Source organism: Acipenser ruthenus, chromosome 27, assembly GCF_902713425.1.
Source record: "Acipenser ruthenus chromosome 27, fAciRut3.2 maternal haplotype, whole genome shotgun sequence".
Taxonomy (NCBI): Eukaryota; Metazoa; Chordata; class Actinopteri; order Acipenseriformes; family Acipenseridae; genus Acipenser; species Acipenser ruthenus.
This window is the reverse complement of record NC_081215.1, coordinates 7,917,043-7,935,558: the sequence shown is the minus strand read 5'-3', so window position 1 is coordinate 7,935,558 and position 18,516 is coordinate 7,917,043. Positions and strand designations below refer to the sequence as shown.

The 18,516-nt window shown below is 41.5% G+C and overlaps 1 protein-coding gene across 2 annotated transcripts in view; it reads right to left on the bottom strand.

Annotated features, from left to right (window-relative positions):
* The window catches only part of LOC117425403 (E3 ubiquitin-protein ligase TRIM62-like), a 65,966-nt gene that overhangs the window by 26,737 nt on the left and 20,713 nt on the right, over positions 1-18,516 (bottom strand). The window contains exon 1 of one of the 2 annotated variants that reach the window (XM_059001947.1): positions 16,179-17,644. The exons of the other annotated variant lie outside the window; for it this stretch is intronic. Within the exon in view, the coding sequence (XP_058857930.1) occupies positions 16,179-16,586 (408 nt within the window). The 5' untranslated portion in view covers positions 16,587-17,644. Of the gene's footprint in view, positions 1-16,178; positions 17,645-18,516 lie in introns of those variants that run through there. 2 annotated transcript variants of the gene reach the window in all.

Genomic DNA, 18,516 nt, shown 5'->3' with positions numbered 1-18,516 from the left:
ACAGCCCAGCCAGATCAGATAGCCCACAGGGTCCCCAGCACAGCCCAACCAGATCAGAGAGCCCACAGGTATCCCCAGCACAGCCCAGCCAGATCAGAGAGCCCACAGGTATCCCCAGCACAGCCCAGCCAGATCAGAGAGCCCACAGGGTCCCCAGCACAGCACAGCCAGATCGGATAGCTCACAGGATCCCCAGCACAGCCCAGCCAGATAGAAGAGGGCAGAGGCTGTCCTCTCAGTGGCGCGGTGAGCTGGAAATCTGTTTACTCTGAAGATACTGGATAGAAACATGTTCAAACTGCAGCCAAGAGACTAAAGCAACGCATCAGAGAAAAGGAAAAGGATCCCACAACCGAGGAAAACCTTAACTTTTCTGACCAAAATAAGTCACTGTAACTGTAGGGCAATTCCAATTTCAGTGATAACTCCTCCATATCAGACCAATGGCAAGTTCAGCATGTGTGTGGTAGTGGGTCTCTCCTACATCAAGTCTTGCGCTTGCAAATGGTCGAACATTGACGACTACTCTAAAGCCATAAATATTTGCAAGCTTAATTATGTGTTTTTCGCATATTAATTTTTGGCAAGAATATCAAATTGTGATAGTGGAGTGCATACAAGGCTATGGCAGAACTGAAGACAGCCATTATATTTATGCTTGCGGGACATTGCAGTTTTAAAACAGACAGTACTGTGCACACAAGCCATTGAGACATGTGTCCCCATACTGGTACAACATCTCACCCCAGCTCAGCCCCTCACCTCCTGTGCTATCCTGGGTACGCCACTTCCATTTCAATTCCCACCAACCTGTCAAGCTACAGTAGCTACCATCTCAATGACCTTGTCCTTGGCAGTCATTTCTAAAATGATTCATCACGGTTATGCTGTAGGTAAATATAGCTCTTCCTTAAAATAAAAAAATACTGCAGTTCCATTTTCATCTTGCAACAATGTAAGAATGCAAAACAAAATGCAAATCCTGAGGTTTACTGCTCTCTGAAAGCAGATCAGTGCTAGCAACCCACCACCTGACAGGCAAAGACGGTTACAATTGAAAATCCAACTGAGTTGCTCCAACAAGACAGGAGCAGTTGGTAAAACTTTCTGTAGTAGAGTAAAAGCATTGTACAATAACAAACAGATGTACAGTGTAAGGAGTGTACCCATGACAATGAATCCCCTTGTTACTACTGCCTGGATCAGTACTGGAACTGGGAAAGGCTTTGTTATAATCGGGTACAAAGCTACAGCTTGACACATGCAAGAACTGTTTCCACAGACTGTATTTGCATTAGTGTTATGAAAAAAATCCGAAACGAATATTTGACATTTATTCGGATACAAAAATCAGATGTTCGTATTCGCTACAAATGACAAAAATACCGTGCACCCATGTTCATCCCAGCAATAATTTGCATGCACATTGAAATACAGGAGAGTTCACGTCCCCTGCTTCAGGTTAAATCAGTCACTTTTTATTTGACTTCAGCAAACAGTCTCACTTCCCACTCTATTAAACTCCAGATCTCAGTCTAGCATCATTCCAGATGGGATTGGAAAAGACCTTCTCCAGAGAACAGTCTCATTCACACAGAGACACAGGCATGCATCTCTGCTTTGTGTGGCCGTTCCTTTGTTGTTAGAGCCAGGATATTTAGTAAAGCTGTCCCCATGTCATGTTAATGCCTCTTAATCCGTGTTGAACTGTAAAACACGGATTAAGAGGTGCTTTCTAGCAGCTGATGCCCTGTATGAACTCCTCTCTGGAAAAACACACACAGCAAGATCCCGCTGGCTTTACTTCCCAAATGCATACAACTAGAGCTGGGGAGAACAAAGGGGGTTTCATGTTACAATATTCCTTCTCAACTGTAATTCTTTCATTTTGAATCGGCTGGTAAAAAATCTTTTTCGGGAGTAAAATAAATCCAGGACCCCATCAAGTGAACTATTAAAAGAAAGGAGAGAAACACTCTTCTGTACAGAATGCTTGTTATTAAAGACCTTATTCATGCATTGGTTTACTTTGATACAGTCCTTTATAACTATATGAATGAAGAACAGGGTAATTTTGCCATCGAAATACATTTCAAGCAGCGCTTGTTTGAAGATTAGAAGATCTGTCCCAGCACAATATTTATTTATAGCATTTATATAGCACTTTTCATACAAAAATATTGCAAAGTACTATACAGTACATTGCAAAAAGCATTTACACAACATATTTGTATAAAGGTCCCCAGGTACACACACACACACACACACACACACACACACACACACTACATATCAAAGCATATTTAGACCGTATATAAAAAATAAATGTTAAAGCAGCAATTTAAAAGTTACATTAAAACCCACTAAGATAAGAAAGCCGTTTTAAATGTAGATTTTGAGTCTTGACTTAACTGTAACAGTGCCAGCTTCCCCTAACGAAAGAAAAGAGGACAATCCATAATTTAGGGGCTCTGCATGAAAAAGCCCTTCCTCCCATGTTAATTTTGTTGCCCCTAGGAATAACCAGTAGCCCTGCATTCTGTTATTGAAGAGTGAGATTTGGATGATACAGGGTCAGTAACTCCTGCAAATAACTTGGTGCTAATTCTACAAAGGGAGCCAGTAGAAGGAGGCTAAAACAGGGATAATGTGTTCACTTTTCCTGATTTTAGTCAGCATTCTAGCAGCGGTATTCTGAACGAGCTGTAAGCGAGACACCACACCTTTTGGGAAGCCAGAGAGAAGTGCATTACAATAATCAATTCTAGATGAAACAAAGGCATGCATTAGTCTCTTGGCATCAGATACATAATATCTGGGAATGAACTCAAAGCAAAATGCATACACTGTAAATATATTTAAAAGTAATCCACAGGGTTTAATAATAACAGTGTCATTTGGAAAGGAGAGTATCAGGTGTCAACCTTAATCTAAATCTATCCAAGGTGTTTTAATAGACAAAGGATCAAAATCACAGGAGAATATTTTAGTTTGGTTAATGAGGAACTGGGATGCTGCAAAAAGAGGGGAACAGTATGTTCATGCAAGGTTTGATGAAACAGGTAAATGGTTCAAGACATTGCTTTCTTTTGCTAAACCAGGAAAAAAAAAAGAAATTACACAATGTGTATCGCCACAAGCTACTTATCCACAATTGGTGAGAAAAGACTGTGTGCACCAAGTACCATCACTAACTGGTTTTGAATAACATTTAACAAAAAATGAATGTATGTCATGCAATCGATGTAGAACATCCTGTTACAAATGTACAGCTATGGCCAAATGTTTTGCATCACCCAAAAGAATTAACTAATTTTGCTTCAAAAAGTCGAACAGAATCTGCTGAATAATGTTACGTTAAGATTAAATTACATACCGTTTTGTAGTTTTCCATATACTGAAAAAAAAAAAAAAAAAAAAAAAAAAAAAAAAATAATAATAATAATAATAATGAAAATGTGACATTTGGAAATCTAACGTGAAAAACTGCACTACTATTATGGCTGGCTTCTGGAAGACTTTTGCAATATAATTTTGTAGTTTGAGTACATATTAAATAAAAGATCTAAAATTATATTCCTAAAATTCTAGGTGATGCAAAACTTTTGGCCACAGCTGCGCATCAAGCCTCATGAATACCTCACCATGCCCCCGAGTCCAGTACTTGAGTCTGCATGCCCATGCCAAGTTTCACCAGTGAAGAGTTCTCATTGCAAACCTACAAAAACGCCCACAGAATCCTAAATGAGGAGTCAGCAAAATGAAAGGGTAGATCACCACAACCTTCTTCTATCACACAAGACTGATCCTCTCAATAACGTGCTAAAGTACAACCTAGACCAGTTTCATTTCAATGTGATAAGCAGTTGTCCAGATCCAGATAAACTCTTAAAGCCTGTGTATGTTGCTGGGGATACAACGGCATACCATAATAACAAAGGGTAAACGGATCTCCGGAAGTTTGGAATACAGCTCGGAACGGACCTTCAAACCTCTGGTAATAATTTAGGGCAGCAGTGTGGAGTAGTGGTTAGGGCTCTGGACTCTTGACCGGAGGGTTGTGGGTTCAATCCCCAGTGGGGGACACTGCTGTTGTACCCTTGAGCAAGGTACTTTATCTAGATTGCTCCAGTAAAAACCCAACTGTATAAATGGGTAATTGTTTGTAAAAATAATGTGATATCTGTATAATGTGAAATAATGTATAATGTGATATGTTGTAACAATTGTAAGTCGCCCTGGATAAGGGCGTCTGCTAAGAAATAAATAATAATAATAATAATAATAATAATATCCTGATCAAGTGCCTCAGAGAGCAGCCAATTACCAGTAAAATCCCTCCGTTTCCTATTAATTATTAGTCTGACTGAAAGATGAAGAACAGTTCTCGTTCTCCTTCACAGCCCAGCATGGAAATGATCAAAGGGCCTAGTCTGTATAACAAACTTCAAATGAATGTGAAATAAGCCTGTCAGCTCCCAACAGCACCAAGAGCTCACTTTTAGTAGAGCAAGCTTCTTATTACAAATACACAGAAGTGGGGTTTACAAACCAGGATAGATAAAAAAAAGAGAGAGAGAGAGAGAGAGAGAGAGAGAGAGAGAGAGAGAGAGAGAGAGAGAGAGAGAGAGAGAGAGAGAGAGAGAGAGAGAGAGAGAGAGAGAGAGAGAGAGAGAGAGAGAGAATTCAGGTAGAGAGCGATCAAGCAAGAGCAATTTCACAGCTCAGCTAGTTCACAGGTCGCTGATTCTCATCCTTCATCTGATTTCGCTTTCCTTTCATGTCCCATTGCATCCCGTGGAGAAAGCCAAAATGATCAACGTAGGTTCAGCACTGCTCCCAGTAGACCCCCTGGTGAAGCTTCTGCCCTGTCGCTTTCTGCTGTGATCTAATATCAAGCAGAAATAAGCACTAACCCAAGTCTACTGCAAGAACGGGGCATTCTTCAAATTACAAATGAGCGTGTTCCAAGTGGACATGTGGCAACTTCCATAACATCAAGAGGCTGTTCTCTCTTTCACGTGATCTCCATCATCCACGTGAGAAGGAGCCCAAGCAGCAGTGTTCACAGCTACAATAGGCTGTATCCAGACCAACCTGGATTCAAATCCCCAGGTTTCCACCGACACAGGCCCGTGCAGAACATTTCCAGTGGGGGAAAAAAAACTGCAGCTATGAGGCCGAAACACTGGTTGTCAAATTACTGATAATTTTTTTCTTTACGACATTCTAAACAATAAAAAAAAAAAAGCTTCCGCTGGAGAATAGAGCGGTACATTGCCATGTCTCCTCGCGAGAGATTAGCAAAATGTAAATATAGCTGTCAGGCAAGGACAGCAGGACATGCAACGGACTCACAGGAACAGAAAAATAATTGGATCAAATGCCTGAACATGTCACACTTTCTTCAGGAAAGGTACAGCTATCCGTCTTGGGTACCAAAATCCAAAATGGAGACGACAAAGATAATAGGACCATGCCAAATTAACGATGCTAAATCAATCCAATATGCGGCTACACTCCAGGCAGCCGGACAAATAGCATCAGAATGAAGCCAGTCAAACAGTACTGTAATGCTAACCATAGTCCGAACAAACCTGCGTATGGCAGAGGCTCTGGGGTCCATTTAAACAGGTCTAGTGATGTGCAAACCAGTTCATAGGAAAGAGAGCAACGTAGAGAATATACAACTGCAGAAACACAGTCACAGGACTTCAGAACGGCATCCATATTGAAGGTCAATGCCCTGGTTACACATTCAGCATGCAGGGGTTAAAGGGTTAAGATCTCATTGTGCCCGCCATCTTGGATTACAGGACAAAGTGAAGGGTGCCGTTAGATTTTCTTAACACTGAAAAAACGTTGTCTGCATCTGAAATGATAAAGCCATGGAGGCGATTTCTAAACTCATAAGCGTAATGGCTCAGGTTTACTCTGGATAATGCTCCACACATCACTGAATCACAGCTTGCATAGCTGGTCTCCTAACATTCCCTACAGTAGGTGTTGCTGTCTGGCAAAATTATTCACGAATTTACAGGGCAAGCAACAAGGATTTTCTTCAGAAGCAGGTACAAAACACCAGTCAAGCACATTCTCAATAATGATGTTAGGCAGAGCATGGCTGTTTTATTCCTTTTATTTTCTCCAGTTCACTGCTGAAGCATCCATCTCGGCAGGCCTCTGCATGCTCCCACTGGCTTGGGCAGCATTTCAGGCAGCTGGGTACGATGTTTGTATTTCTTTTCAAATCTTTTGGAGATGACTCGATTTCTGGCGAAATGCACAATTTAAACACCACTTGCACACGTGTTGTCTACCCTGCAGTTAAAAGGGGGGGCACTGTACCTCTAAACATTTAAACTATATTTGGATACAGTATCTGCCGCACAGTATATTTTACAAAATTCTCTTTTGCTGCTACAATAACAGTACCTTCATCACAATTGAGTTGTTCTCTAGTCTAGTGGTTCTCAAACCGGTGTCCGTAGAGACTGCCCAGGGGGTCTGCGAAATATTGTGGGGAAAAAATAAATAAAATTGGAGTAAAAACAGACAAATCTACTCTGTTTACACAGCATGGTATTCCTGACCGTGCGTGTGTAAAGGTGCTGGTTGAATGCCCACTGGTGACGTCACTTTAAAAGTTGCAATCGAAGGAAAATCTATTATAGGGTGCAAGCAAATTACGTTACGAAAATGGATAAGTATTTGAAACGTCCTCATACTAGTACTACTAGTAGTTGTGCTGAAGCCATGCACAGTGCAGTAGTAAGAAGAAAAAAAAACAGAAAGCATGACGAAAGTTATATCGACTGAAATGAGAAGCAGACACATCCACCTCAGTGATATCTGCAAGTAAATCTTTTTCTTAAAAGCATTACATCTTTATATGCAGTACACTTATAAGCATGAGTATTATATACTATTATTATTTAGTTTGGGGGGTCTGTGACTATTATTCCATTTGAAAAGGGGTCCGTCAACCAAAACATTGAAGTTTGAGAAAAACTGCTCTAGAAGTATGCTTGGAAAATCCACTCTAACTTCACTAAGGGATTCCATTTCTTAGCGTTCTCCTCAGTTCTGTAATTAAAATAAGCTATATATTTCAAGCGGGATATTATCTTACAGAATAAACCCCTGCTGAAAATATCAGCTTCACAGGCATCTCCTGTAAAACGTTAATAGGTAAAGCAGAAGAAACAGGATGTTAATTTCAGGTATACCTCCCTGTGCTGTAACAGGTTGGGATATTAAATCAAATCACTCATTTGTGAATTCTTTAATAGATCAAATCCCTCTGGACACACCCCTTTAACACAGGAAGACCTTCACAGTCAAAGCAGGAGTAAGAATCTCTCAGAGCACTTTCCACAGGGTACAGAATCATGCAGAAATCTAGGGCAAAGAATTAGAAACCCTGACAAAGGTGGTCTGCATTTCAGAGATGAGCGATTCCTTCAAGACCAGAGAAAAGAACAGAAATGGTTCTGGGACAGAGTGGAGCACAGGGAGTCCATGCTGAGCACGCTTCAACTTTGAATCGATCTCTTGGCAGCCAAACTGATACATGTTTTATTAAAAGCATCAATGGTAAAATCCCCTTGTGGGTCTGTGACAGAGAGCGAATTAATCCTAGTCAACAATCTCCCTCCCGACCTGTGAGGGCGCTGTATAACAGGAACAGTGTCCCCCTTCCTGGATGGTTTGGCAGGTCATTCCAGAAGCCAGCCATCCAGGAAGGGGGCAGTGTCGCAATGCCAGAAGTTATCGCCCTAATGCGGTACGCGATGTGTCAGTCATGGACTGGAGGATAAATGACTGAACTAGCTATCGCAGGGTATTTCAGGGGATGTGACGATGCAATCTGTTCCTTTTGTTTCGGTTACAAGTGAACGGACCGAAAAAGTATAACCATCAGTGCTGTATTTTGTTGTGTGTCTGATCTGTTTATTTAGAATTATTAGACGGCTAAATACCTGGGAGCTGTCGCTGTCAAGCCAGCATTAACCCTGCACCAGCCACTATTCACTGTCTATTCACCACCAGCACGGGAGCATCGCGAAAGGATGTGGAGCCATGCCTGGACATTGCCTTTGTTTATTATTATTTCAGGACGGAAACCCAGTATTATTTCACCGAGCAAACTACACATTGGTGTGTAGTTGCCAGTGCTATTATTGAACGGTGCCAAACCGCGAAACAGATAATCAAAGAACTGTTTGCACCTGAATTCTGCCTGTGTGTTATTATTAGAGCACTGCATCACCTCTACACCTGCACACTACTAACCACTTTGCCACACGGCAGTATGCTTTGAAAGTCTGTTAGTTTTATGGATCAATAGAGGGATATAGGAGAAGGGATGCCTTGGGGTAGAAACAGGGAGATCTGACAAACAGAGAGGTCAATTTTTAATTTGATATAATTAGTTAAGTGTGTTTATAGTTACATATCTAAAATCTGATCTGAATCCATTGCTTTGCACTTCACAATAAACTGCTTTCATAAACAAATGTGTTTACTGTACCCTTATTCTACATTCTAAATTGCTTTTTTACACTCTGTCAACCACTCCACCTGTACCCCCTGGATGTTTTAGGCCTAGATAAAGTCAAGGATCACCTATACGTATTGCATTTTTAATTAATTGCTACTCAGAAATTAATTCACCAACCTCCACTATTTCCCAGACAGTAGAATACACTATTTTACATATTTTTTTCTGCATTCAGAGAATTAAAACCCACCGCTTGCATCCTTCTTATTGGAAGAGTCCCAGTTCAACTGGATTTGATGTCGAGCAGCTGCAGATGGAAAGGAATGAGATTTGAAACCCCTTTCAAGTCAGTCCCAGTGGCAGAAAGAAACTAAGTTCAAACACGTATTATTCCTTTAATTAAAAGTAGCAGAGCAAGACATGGTTTCAGACTTCTGAAAACCCTCCATTCTGGAGGTGTTACTATGATGATCTATCTATTACAATTTTCTAATTGCTAAACATCTCTTTTTTTATAACGTGCACTCATATGATTTATACGGAACATGTTGCTTCACAATCTTTAAACGTTCTGTTTTAAATCACGTTGAAAGCGAAACAGACGCGATGGCTTCTCTCTTCGCCTCACATGAGCAACTTCATAAATATTTCTGTGTCATGACTGATTGCCAAGAAACCACCGAAATACAGTTTAATTCCTGAATGTAAACAACTGCATTGCAAACATAACTCTCAACATAACTGAGTTTTAAATCAAGGATCTATTTTTAGCAGCATGACAGTTTGTGTGGCAACAGTCCAACCGCATGGGCTTTGCATACGACTAAACTGAGTCACACAAACTGCAGCATGACTGAGACAGGACAGCACAAGACATCACAGACAGTAGATAAAATGATCACTGTGTAACAGGGAAGAGGCTGGGCGCTAACCAGCGACCTTACACTCCACAAGACAGCATTTTAACCACTGTGCATAAGAGCCAGGCTCGTCTACATTCAGTTATAGAGCTTTCAACCTCATCTCATCAGGAATGGCTGTGCTCCCGTTACACCAGAAGGACTGGCATCAACTTGTGTATCGACGTGAATATACACAGTAACATCATTACAGTCATCCACCTACATGCAAGCAAAAGAGAAATCAGTTTGAATTAGCCACAGATATACATTGCCTGTGGAGATGTGTTCAAGTTTCACGGTTATCCCTACAAGAAAAAAAAAACACCACACATTTTGCTGTAAAGGCCCACAAGAAGGGGAACTACTGTAGCCAGAACATTCAATGCATCTGTCTGTTATATATGGTTTGGGAATTTGTGTAAAAACAAGTCATTCATTTCAGAAATGGCATCACAATGTTATTGTACAGTAACTATGAGGCAGGTCTTGTCATGTTCCCATATTTCAGCTATTAAGGAATGTTAATATGAACCGTCTCCATGCAGCAAAGTGTGTGATGAGCTCCTGAAAATGAATATCACTGCTTTTACAGTAAAAATTCCAACAGACACAATGAACGTCCCTGCTTTTACAGTAAGAATTCGAACACCGAGACCCAATGAGTGTTTTGACATCAGTATTTCTCATTCTCGTGTCTTGTTGTTAGACTCAGTTATGACAGGTACTGTATGTCTGCTCCCTGCTTTTGAGATGAGGGTCTGTGGCAATCCACAAACAGCAACGTGGACCAAATCGGTTATGGTACAGACAGACCAGCCCGCTAAACCCACACCCAAGAGGGACCAAGGATCTAATTGGATTTAAATTCCAGGCATTACAATGATTTTATTTCTGTGCCGTCAACATTGAAACAGTTACTTCAGATACCTGCACAATGAAATACTCCTGATGTCCAGAGACAACTCAATGCAAGAGACATGTGGATTGTTTCAGTGGGAAGACAGTCACATTCCTTGTGCAAACATGCCCCGTCATCTTACTTGGTATCACATTGCACTACCATCAGGTCTGCTGTGGCTTTGGAGATCACAACATTGCATTAATAAAGGAGAAGCAGACCATCTACTTCAAGGTTAAGACACCTCTCTTTGAAACAGGACAGGCATGCCAGGTTTACAAATCAATAGCAGCACGATTGCCTTTAGGTGAACAACCACCAAATACTTTCAAAATAAGTTTGAACGCTACATGTCTGCCAGAACACATCCACATTCACTGAGCAGCAGCCAGCAGGGTTTAAACCTTCCACTCCCGAGATGCTTTTATTGACATAGACAAATCCACTGTGACACCCAGCTAGCCTTGAACACAAACAGAAGCCAGCTTTATCTTTCCTTTCTTTTAAAGAAGAAGTTTCAGTACCATGCATGTCCCCCACCATGACCCAATATACAAAACTAGAGCCATCCTCAGTATCATGGAAAAGTACCATCATCCACAGTACATGTAAATATGCAAGTGTGTCAGGGTCCTGCATAGAGTGCTGGACTGACCACACACATGGAGAATTGTGTGGATAGCGCTGGAAAGTCATCTAGGTACTGTAGCCCTTCTGTAATGGAGAATGCCTCACCTCTTCTCCATTCTTCATAAAGCCAATTTGATAACCTCCCTCGAGTAGTGATTTTTTACCACCACCTGGCCACTTTATTAAGGCATGTCTACCAGACTGGACTTGGCATTGCCCTGGTGTGGGGAATGTTCTCCTGGTGTACCCTGGGTCCCTGAATTACTCTGGAAGGCCAAAGGAATACTAATAGTTCAGAAATTTAAAACTTCAGGACAATGATTGTTTGTGCTAGAAAAAAAAACTATGGAAAAATGCAGAGAAACATTGGAACTGTTAATAATGGCTCAGAGAGAGAAAATATTATATTTCCCTTTAAGAGGTTATTGTTTCCCTTGGATTCCAAGGTTTTAGTTGTAACCGCTCCATTAGAAAATGGGATAAATTGCTCTTAAAAGATCCAAAATGTTCTGCCACCTCGTAAGTTGCTTATTTTGCTGCGTCAAACCATGTAGATAAAGTATATGGAACTGAAAATAGTGCTTTGTTCTTTTTGCTGCAAAGCCATAAACGCTTTGCATGACAGCTGGTTACTTGCCCAGGGTGCTTGCTCCCAATTACAGTTTACTTTAGTGCTACAACAAAAGAATGATTTGCAGTCAGGTCTGGAGCCTGCAAACCCAGGGACTGTGCTTCACTGAGGAATCGGTCACCTGGGCTCTTTATCCAATACATTTCTACAAATAGAAACTTAGATACTCAGACTGCACTCATTGTCAGTCTTCATTGCATTTGCAGATTCATATTGTAATCTGGCACAAGTTGTGGAAAGTGGTCTTATCTGAATCAGTTTTAAAGTGATTTGTGCAAACCAAACAATTCCTGAAATCTGGCATTCGTTACACATCTCAAATGTGCCGCTTTGAAAGAAACACTTGCAAAAAACAGGCAAGTATGAATTATTTTTGTTAGCTACAGCCACTTTAATGATCTTGTTAAACCATTAAAGGCTTAGGGCAAGGGGAAACACAAAACAAGGAACTGCTTAAGGGCCATATTGACAATGCATTCCCTGCACCACTGCGATTAGACAAACTGCTACAGAAACAACTGGTGTGCCCGAGTTCTTTATCAGAGCGTTTTAACATCATGGGCTTTTCTTTTTAGAAAATTGTGTTGACTTAAATACATTGTGAATATGGCCCAAGTGATACATTCTGGAATTGGTATAGGGAGCTAGTTTACAGAACAGTACAATTGCCGATGCACAGCAAGTGTGCTGCTGTACTGTAGCGTGGCACCTCAATCATAGCCAGACAGCAGTCAGTCAGGACTCCCACATGCCTCCCCTTTTTGAAGAATTGATTTGACAATACAGTACATCTGCTCCAGCCTCACTCTGCTCTCCGCGCAGTGCTGAACTCACACACAGAATCCCCTAGTGCCAATGGAAACAGCAAGCCAAGTAAATTGGTCCTGTCTGGAGATGGGTTTTCTTGTTCAGAAAATGAACAGCAAGTAAACTCAAAACATACTTTACAAGCCCCAGGGAGTCAGTGTACAGAAGCCAATGTAAATTGAGCAACAGAGGCAGAGTGCTGTACTAATTAGTTCAACACCCAGATTAAAGAGCCATTGTGAATACAGTTTTGACTTCTGACACGCATTTGCTCTTGTGATGCGTCAGTCAAAATGTGGTTCTCCAAGAGGAGCTGGCCACCCTAATCTTACTGTGCATGTGGGTGTGACACAAACAGCATTCAAAGCACCTGAACTGTCACTGGTACATACAGACTTTAAATCACAATGGTTTTTAAAAAATTAAATATTTTAGCAAGACACAGTGAATCACTGTCAGTGTGTGGAAATGTCCCAGCAAGGTTTCTTCAAATAATCTAATAATAATAATAATAATAATAATAATAATAACTTTATTTTTATACAGCACCTTTCATAGTGGACCACCATCACAAAGCGCTTTACAGAGGTAGGCTGTGAACTGTGCATTACATGCAGAGTCACTTACAATAGGACAAATCTGGCAACGTGGTTCTTAAGATCTAAGCCTACATTTTTCCCTGGGAAAAATCACAGGCAATCTCCTCCTCATTGTAAATGTATTACACTGGCAAAATTGCCCACAGTGAAAAATCAACCCCAAGTATCAATTAGTCCAACCAATTGGAAGCCAGAACTCGTGCAATAGAAGGTCACCTTGACCTATATTTGCATTCCCCCTTGAATGTGCTAAGTGTTACAACAACTGGGCGAGCGATTCCCTGTATAACCAAAAGTGTGAGTGTGCGTACAGTATGCTACATGCCCATTGCCAGGGTTGCACTGCACTGTATACAAATCCACAGGACACCTGTGAGACAAAAGACAATGACAGCAGACTGTTTCAAGTAGAAAACTCACTAGGAGAGACTCCTTTAGCTAAAATATGAAGTGATGCTCTGAAGTGTGTGCCGTCAGCCGACCGCTTCTTTTCACACTGCAGACTCACCATACAGCCACCTCAGAGCTAGTGTCGGAGGACAATGCAGCTCTGGGAAGCTTACAGGCAAGCCCGCAGGAGCCCGGCCAGACTACAGCAGAGAGATCTTCAGGCAAGAAATTGATTTTAAAACTCATTTAACAAATGCACTGGTATTGAACTCAACCTGAGCTACAGTACCAATTCAGCATGACTGCTGCATGTAGGAACCATTCTCCCTTTGGTATAGATTCTTTATTCAGCAAGGATTGGGGAAGAACTTAATCTGCATAGGCACCCACCCTCACAGACACTCCCCATCTACAAACAATGGGGATCTGTGTGTTAAACCTCTAACAGATGGAACAGCCCTGGCTTGTGCAGCAGGTATTAGAATCACAGAATGGGAGGGTGGGAGTCTCTGATGGGGTAGAGAGCTCTGAGCTAAAAGGAGAAGCAGTGAGTTTCTATGATCACTACTGCATCTCCGCTCTCCAGCATGCTGAACTTATATGAAACACACAGTCTTAAGCTGAGGGAACACAGAGCCACTTTGTGGCTTGGAACTTGGTTTCAGGGGACTGTTTCAGGCCATACAGCAAAGTTGCCTCAAACTAGGTCTCCTGAGCCAGGTTTCAAACCACTGTTCCTGAAAAAGCAGCTTCATGTTCCCTCAGCTTTATTAACAATGTGGCGCAGAAACAGTGATGCAAAATTACTCAATTGAGTTTATATAGGGTATCAGAGTCGGACAGTTAACAGGGTTCGCTTGCGCTTCCCCTCTGGGTGATGTGCGTTTCTTCTTCTGCCTTAACTGTGACTTCCATTTAAAGGTCTTACTTTTTTCTGTTCTTGGTCTTTGAATTTGGGATTGACTTGGATTCAGGGATTTTTTTTTTTTTTTTTATGTATGAAAACCGAACAATTAAAATGCTTTAGCCATGTTATACATTGAAAAAGACATGACGGCCGACATTGTATCGCTTCCAACAAGAAACAGATCCACTGGACAGTGCTTCTACCACTGAGGATGGCCCCCCGGACCTCACCCTCTCACCTGCATCTGAGGTGTGAACACCCAAACATTTTGGCCACCAGCCACCACTGTAGGGTATATGTATAGTTTACATGTGTAAACATGTGTTGATGTACATATGCTAAAATGAAGTTGCTGCAGATATTTCCTGTTTTACAGTGCACAGTTGTAACTTGCTTCAAGGCTTTACTGTGGTTTCTCTCTCTAGGGTTGCCCAATGCTTCAACATCGATGCTGTGCCAATCTAGTTTTGCCTATGCCAATTGTTTGGGCGAGTCTAGTTTTGCATTTCTACACTCTCCTCTGCCAGCTTCCAAGTGCGTGCCAGGGTACCTGCGTCGCCTCCACTTCTGACAACAATGTAGCGACTGTGTGCTGGGTTTCCAGTGGCGGTGCAGAAAAGGCAGGACACCAGGGCTGCTTTTAATAGAGATTAAAACGACTATTAGCTCTCTCCCAAAAAGAGAAGTAAAAAAGTCTCGCTCTTCCATATGCGCAGGCAAACACGAGAGAGAGTGAGACAGAGACAGAAAAGTGTAGACACACACACACACACCAGAGAGAAATAATATGTTAATTGTTCATGTTCAAATCTTCTTTTGTTTCATCTTCATTAAAAGATAGTTAAGATTGTAAGAAGATCAATAATGCCCCTGTTATATTTCACGTATTTGTCACTTTTATGTTTAATTTTTAGAATTGTACACTTTGATTTGATTAATGCACGGTTTTTATATATTGTCGACTAGCACTTTGTAATTGATTTATCACTTTCTAGTAGCTTCTCCACTCAGTCCCCTTGTAAAGCCTTATTAGGCACAGAGTAATTGAGTTATTGATAGTTTTACCCACCTGTGTGTGGCGAGTTTGCCTGCGCGTATGGAGGAGCAAGACTTTTTGACTTCTCTTTTTGAGAGAGAGCTAATCAAGAGTCGTTTTAATCTCTATTAAAAGCAGCCCTGGTGTCCTGCCTTTTCTGCACTGCCACTGGAAACCCAGCACACAGTCGCTACATCGTTGTCAGAAGTGGAGGCGACGCAGGTACCCTGGCACTCACTTGGAAGCTGGCAGAGGAAAGTGTAGAAATGCAAAACTAGACTCGCCCAAATTAAAGGCATGGGCGAACCAGATTCGCCCAGTATCGATGTTGAAGCATTGGGCAAAACTAGACTCGCCTGGGTTAGCCCCGAAACTCAGTGTAATCTGTTGAAAAAAAAGGTTTCATCCAGTTGTCTTTTTCAAGTTCTGGGCCAATCTAGAGTCGCCCGATTGGACGTGGGCGAGTGCCGGAAACAGTGTTAACTTCGGGATTCTCCCAAAAACCCTTGGCGAAACACACACACACACACACACACACACACACACACATATATATATATATATATATATATATATATATATATATATATATATATTACTGTGTTCAGTTTGTTGGACCAACTGGATAAATTAATGTTTTTTGAGTAACTGAAAAATTATTGCCGTTTTGGATACCATGCGGATGATTCTCATAGCTTTTTTTTACTCCAATGTGTAAAAAAATGTAATAAAAAAAGTCAAACTGATCAAATCAATACCTGCTGTGTGTATTTCTAATTTTGTAATTTTAACAGGTGTTTTTCTCCTTTTGAAAAGTAATCCAGTTAACTCTTTGGACGGGTTACCGTTCCACCAGACCGTGCTGTCTGTCTTACCTGGATTTCCTCGAACGCCTCGTCGATGCTGGTCACGTGGTGCTGTTCATGCAGCGCTGGCTCATCGCAGAAGAAGCAAACCAGGTTCTTGTCGCTGAGGCAGAAGAGCTTGACCTTCTCATGGTCCTTACACGGATACGAGTTCCGCTGGGCGTTGAGGATGGCGTCCAGCGGAAAGGCAGAATACCTCTCCACGATGTTGGAGAGCTTGAGGCTTGGGGAGAGCTGCGGGTCCGCAAAGGTCCTGCGGCACTCCGGACAGTCTCTGGCACTGTGCTGCTGTTGTCGGCTCCAATGCTCCGTGATGCACTTCCTGCAGAAGTAATGCTCGCAGCCGAAACTCACGGGGTCCTGGTAGATGCTCAAGCAGATAGAACACAGCAACTCATCCTTCAGACAACAAGCCATTTGCAAATGAAGGGGCCCCGAAGCATCCAGCGGTTCTCCTAGCACCCGAGTCTTCCACTCCAGCTAAACCAAACTCAAAGTCCACTAGCCGTATCGGATAAAAGTAAATACACCGCTTCAAAAAACAAAGTGCCCGGCTTACTTTCAGATACGTTTACAGACTGGTTTTCAAATCAGGTTTTCATCAGGTTAACAGACTTAATCCACAGGTTCTAGAATTGCATTTTCCTATTACGCACACACTGACCTGGTACACAATCAGGAATGAAAGTAGAATGAATCGAAACTCCGTGGAATACTGTGATTGACTAGTTTCTGCGCTTAGTTGCATAAAGCTCTTTTCAATTACAGTTACAGCTGTCCTGCTCTTATCGCACTCTATATAATTAAGATTTATAATTGAATGCTTTTGTAGTTGACTATAGTAGTAACAACAATGCGCTATCAACAACGTGACAATCTGAAACTAATCCTAGCACAAACTTATCTGTAGCAAAGCTCCCGAGAATGATACTCGCTCGCTACAACAACGCGTTTAGAATTACAACACCTAATTTTCTTGAACTTAATCTGTTGTCGCATCTAATTACAAAGAAACTCCCGCGGATGACTTCTCTTTCTCTGCGCTTTATAAACTACACCGCTGCCCTAATTATAAAAAAAGAGCCGTTTTTTAGAGATATGCTAGTTTATGTCCTGGGTGCTAACACTTTGTTCTCTGCCTAGCTTTTGCTATTCAGCGTTTAGCAGTTCTGTTTCCAATGTCGTCTCTATATACTATCCTCCCCTTACGAGCTCTCCGGCTTTGTAATGGTGCTTTTGTCCATACAGGAAGGAGCAGGACAGAGCAATGGAATAAACCAAATGATCACCTGCGTGTAAACCGAGGGGGGAGATAAGTACACATACACAATTTAAAATGCAATTTCATTTTACATGTTGTTGTTTTTTTAAAGCACGGTAAGTTCTGTAACATTAAAATATAGGTTAATTGTGCACATGTATTTCATAACCGTTTCAAATCAAGAGATATTTGCGTTTAAAAGCGGCACTGTTTGTATGCACCTCTCTCCGTGTCTGAATTCGCGTGGATTCCCTCATTGTTCTGTGAGCAGGTTCGATGGCTTTTGCAGCTCTAAAACAAATATCTGGTCCTGTGTTTTAGGTGAGGGGCATGGTGGTAAGGACAGTACTCCTGCCTGTAGCAAAACAGGTAGTTATAATTTAGTCTGACGTTAAGGCACTTTTGCCTTAAATAGTTGTATATTACTTTGACATATTGATACTTGGATTTTGGATTCGTGTACAATGCATGTGTCAGTATTTCGAATGTTACATAGCTTGCAGTTCATTTATTCGTACATGAATGAAATATAGGTGCGTTTTTTGCGCAGTTTTGTGGATATAACCCGAATTTGGGTTTTTTGTTCTAATTAATAAATATTTGGAACTGCAGTAATAGGCATCACGCGACAAGCTATTTACACCGCAGCTGTGCAAGGAGCTAAATTATTACACGCCACTACAATGTCTCCGTTTCCCAGTAATACCAGTTGGCAACGAGAGGGCTGAGGTGGTACAATGAAATAATATGAGAGGGCGTTGGCCATATCAGAGTCGCGCCACAGAAGGGGTGTAAATATTACATGAGCCCTCTCTGGTGTAAACCAGATACTGCCGCTGTCACTGTGCAGAGACACGCAGGTAACACATGCACTTCATTACTGGGCTTATGGCGTAAGCTTTAAAAATAAATGACTATTACAAGAACCCCTGAAAAATAAACGTTGAAAATATGCAAGCCTATATGTGACATTTATGCACCAGCTACTGGTGGTCTACATGAGGTCTTTATAAGATAAATGTTTAAACTGCCTTCAAAGAGTTAATCAAGAAGAGATGGCACATACTCTGTAAGTATATGTAAGAA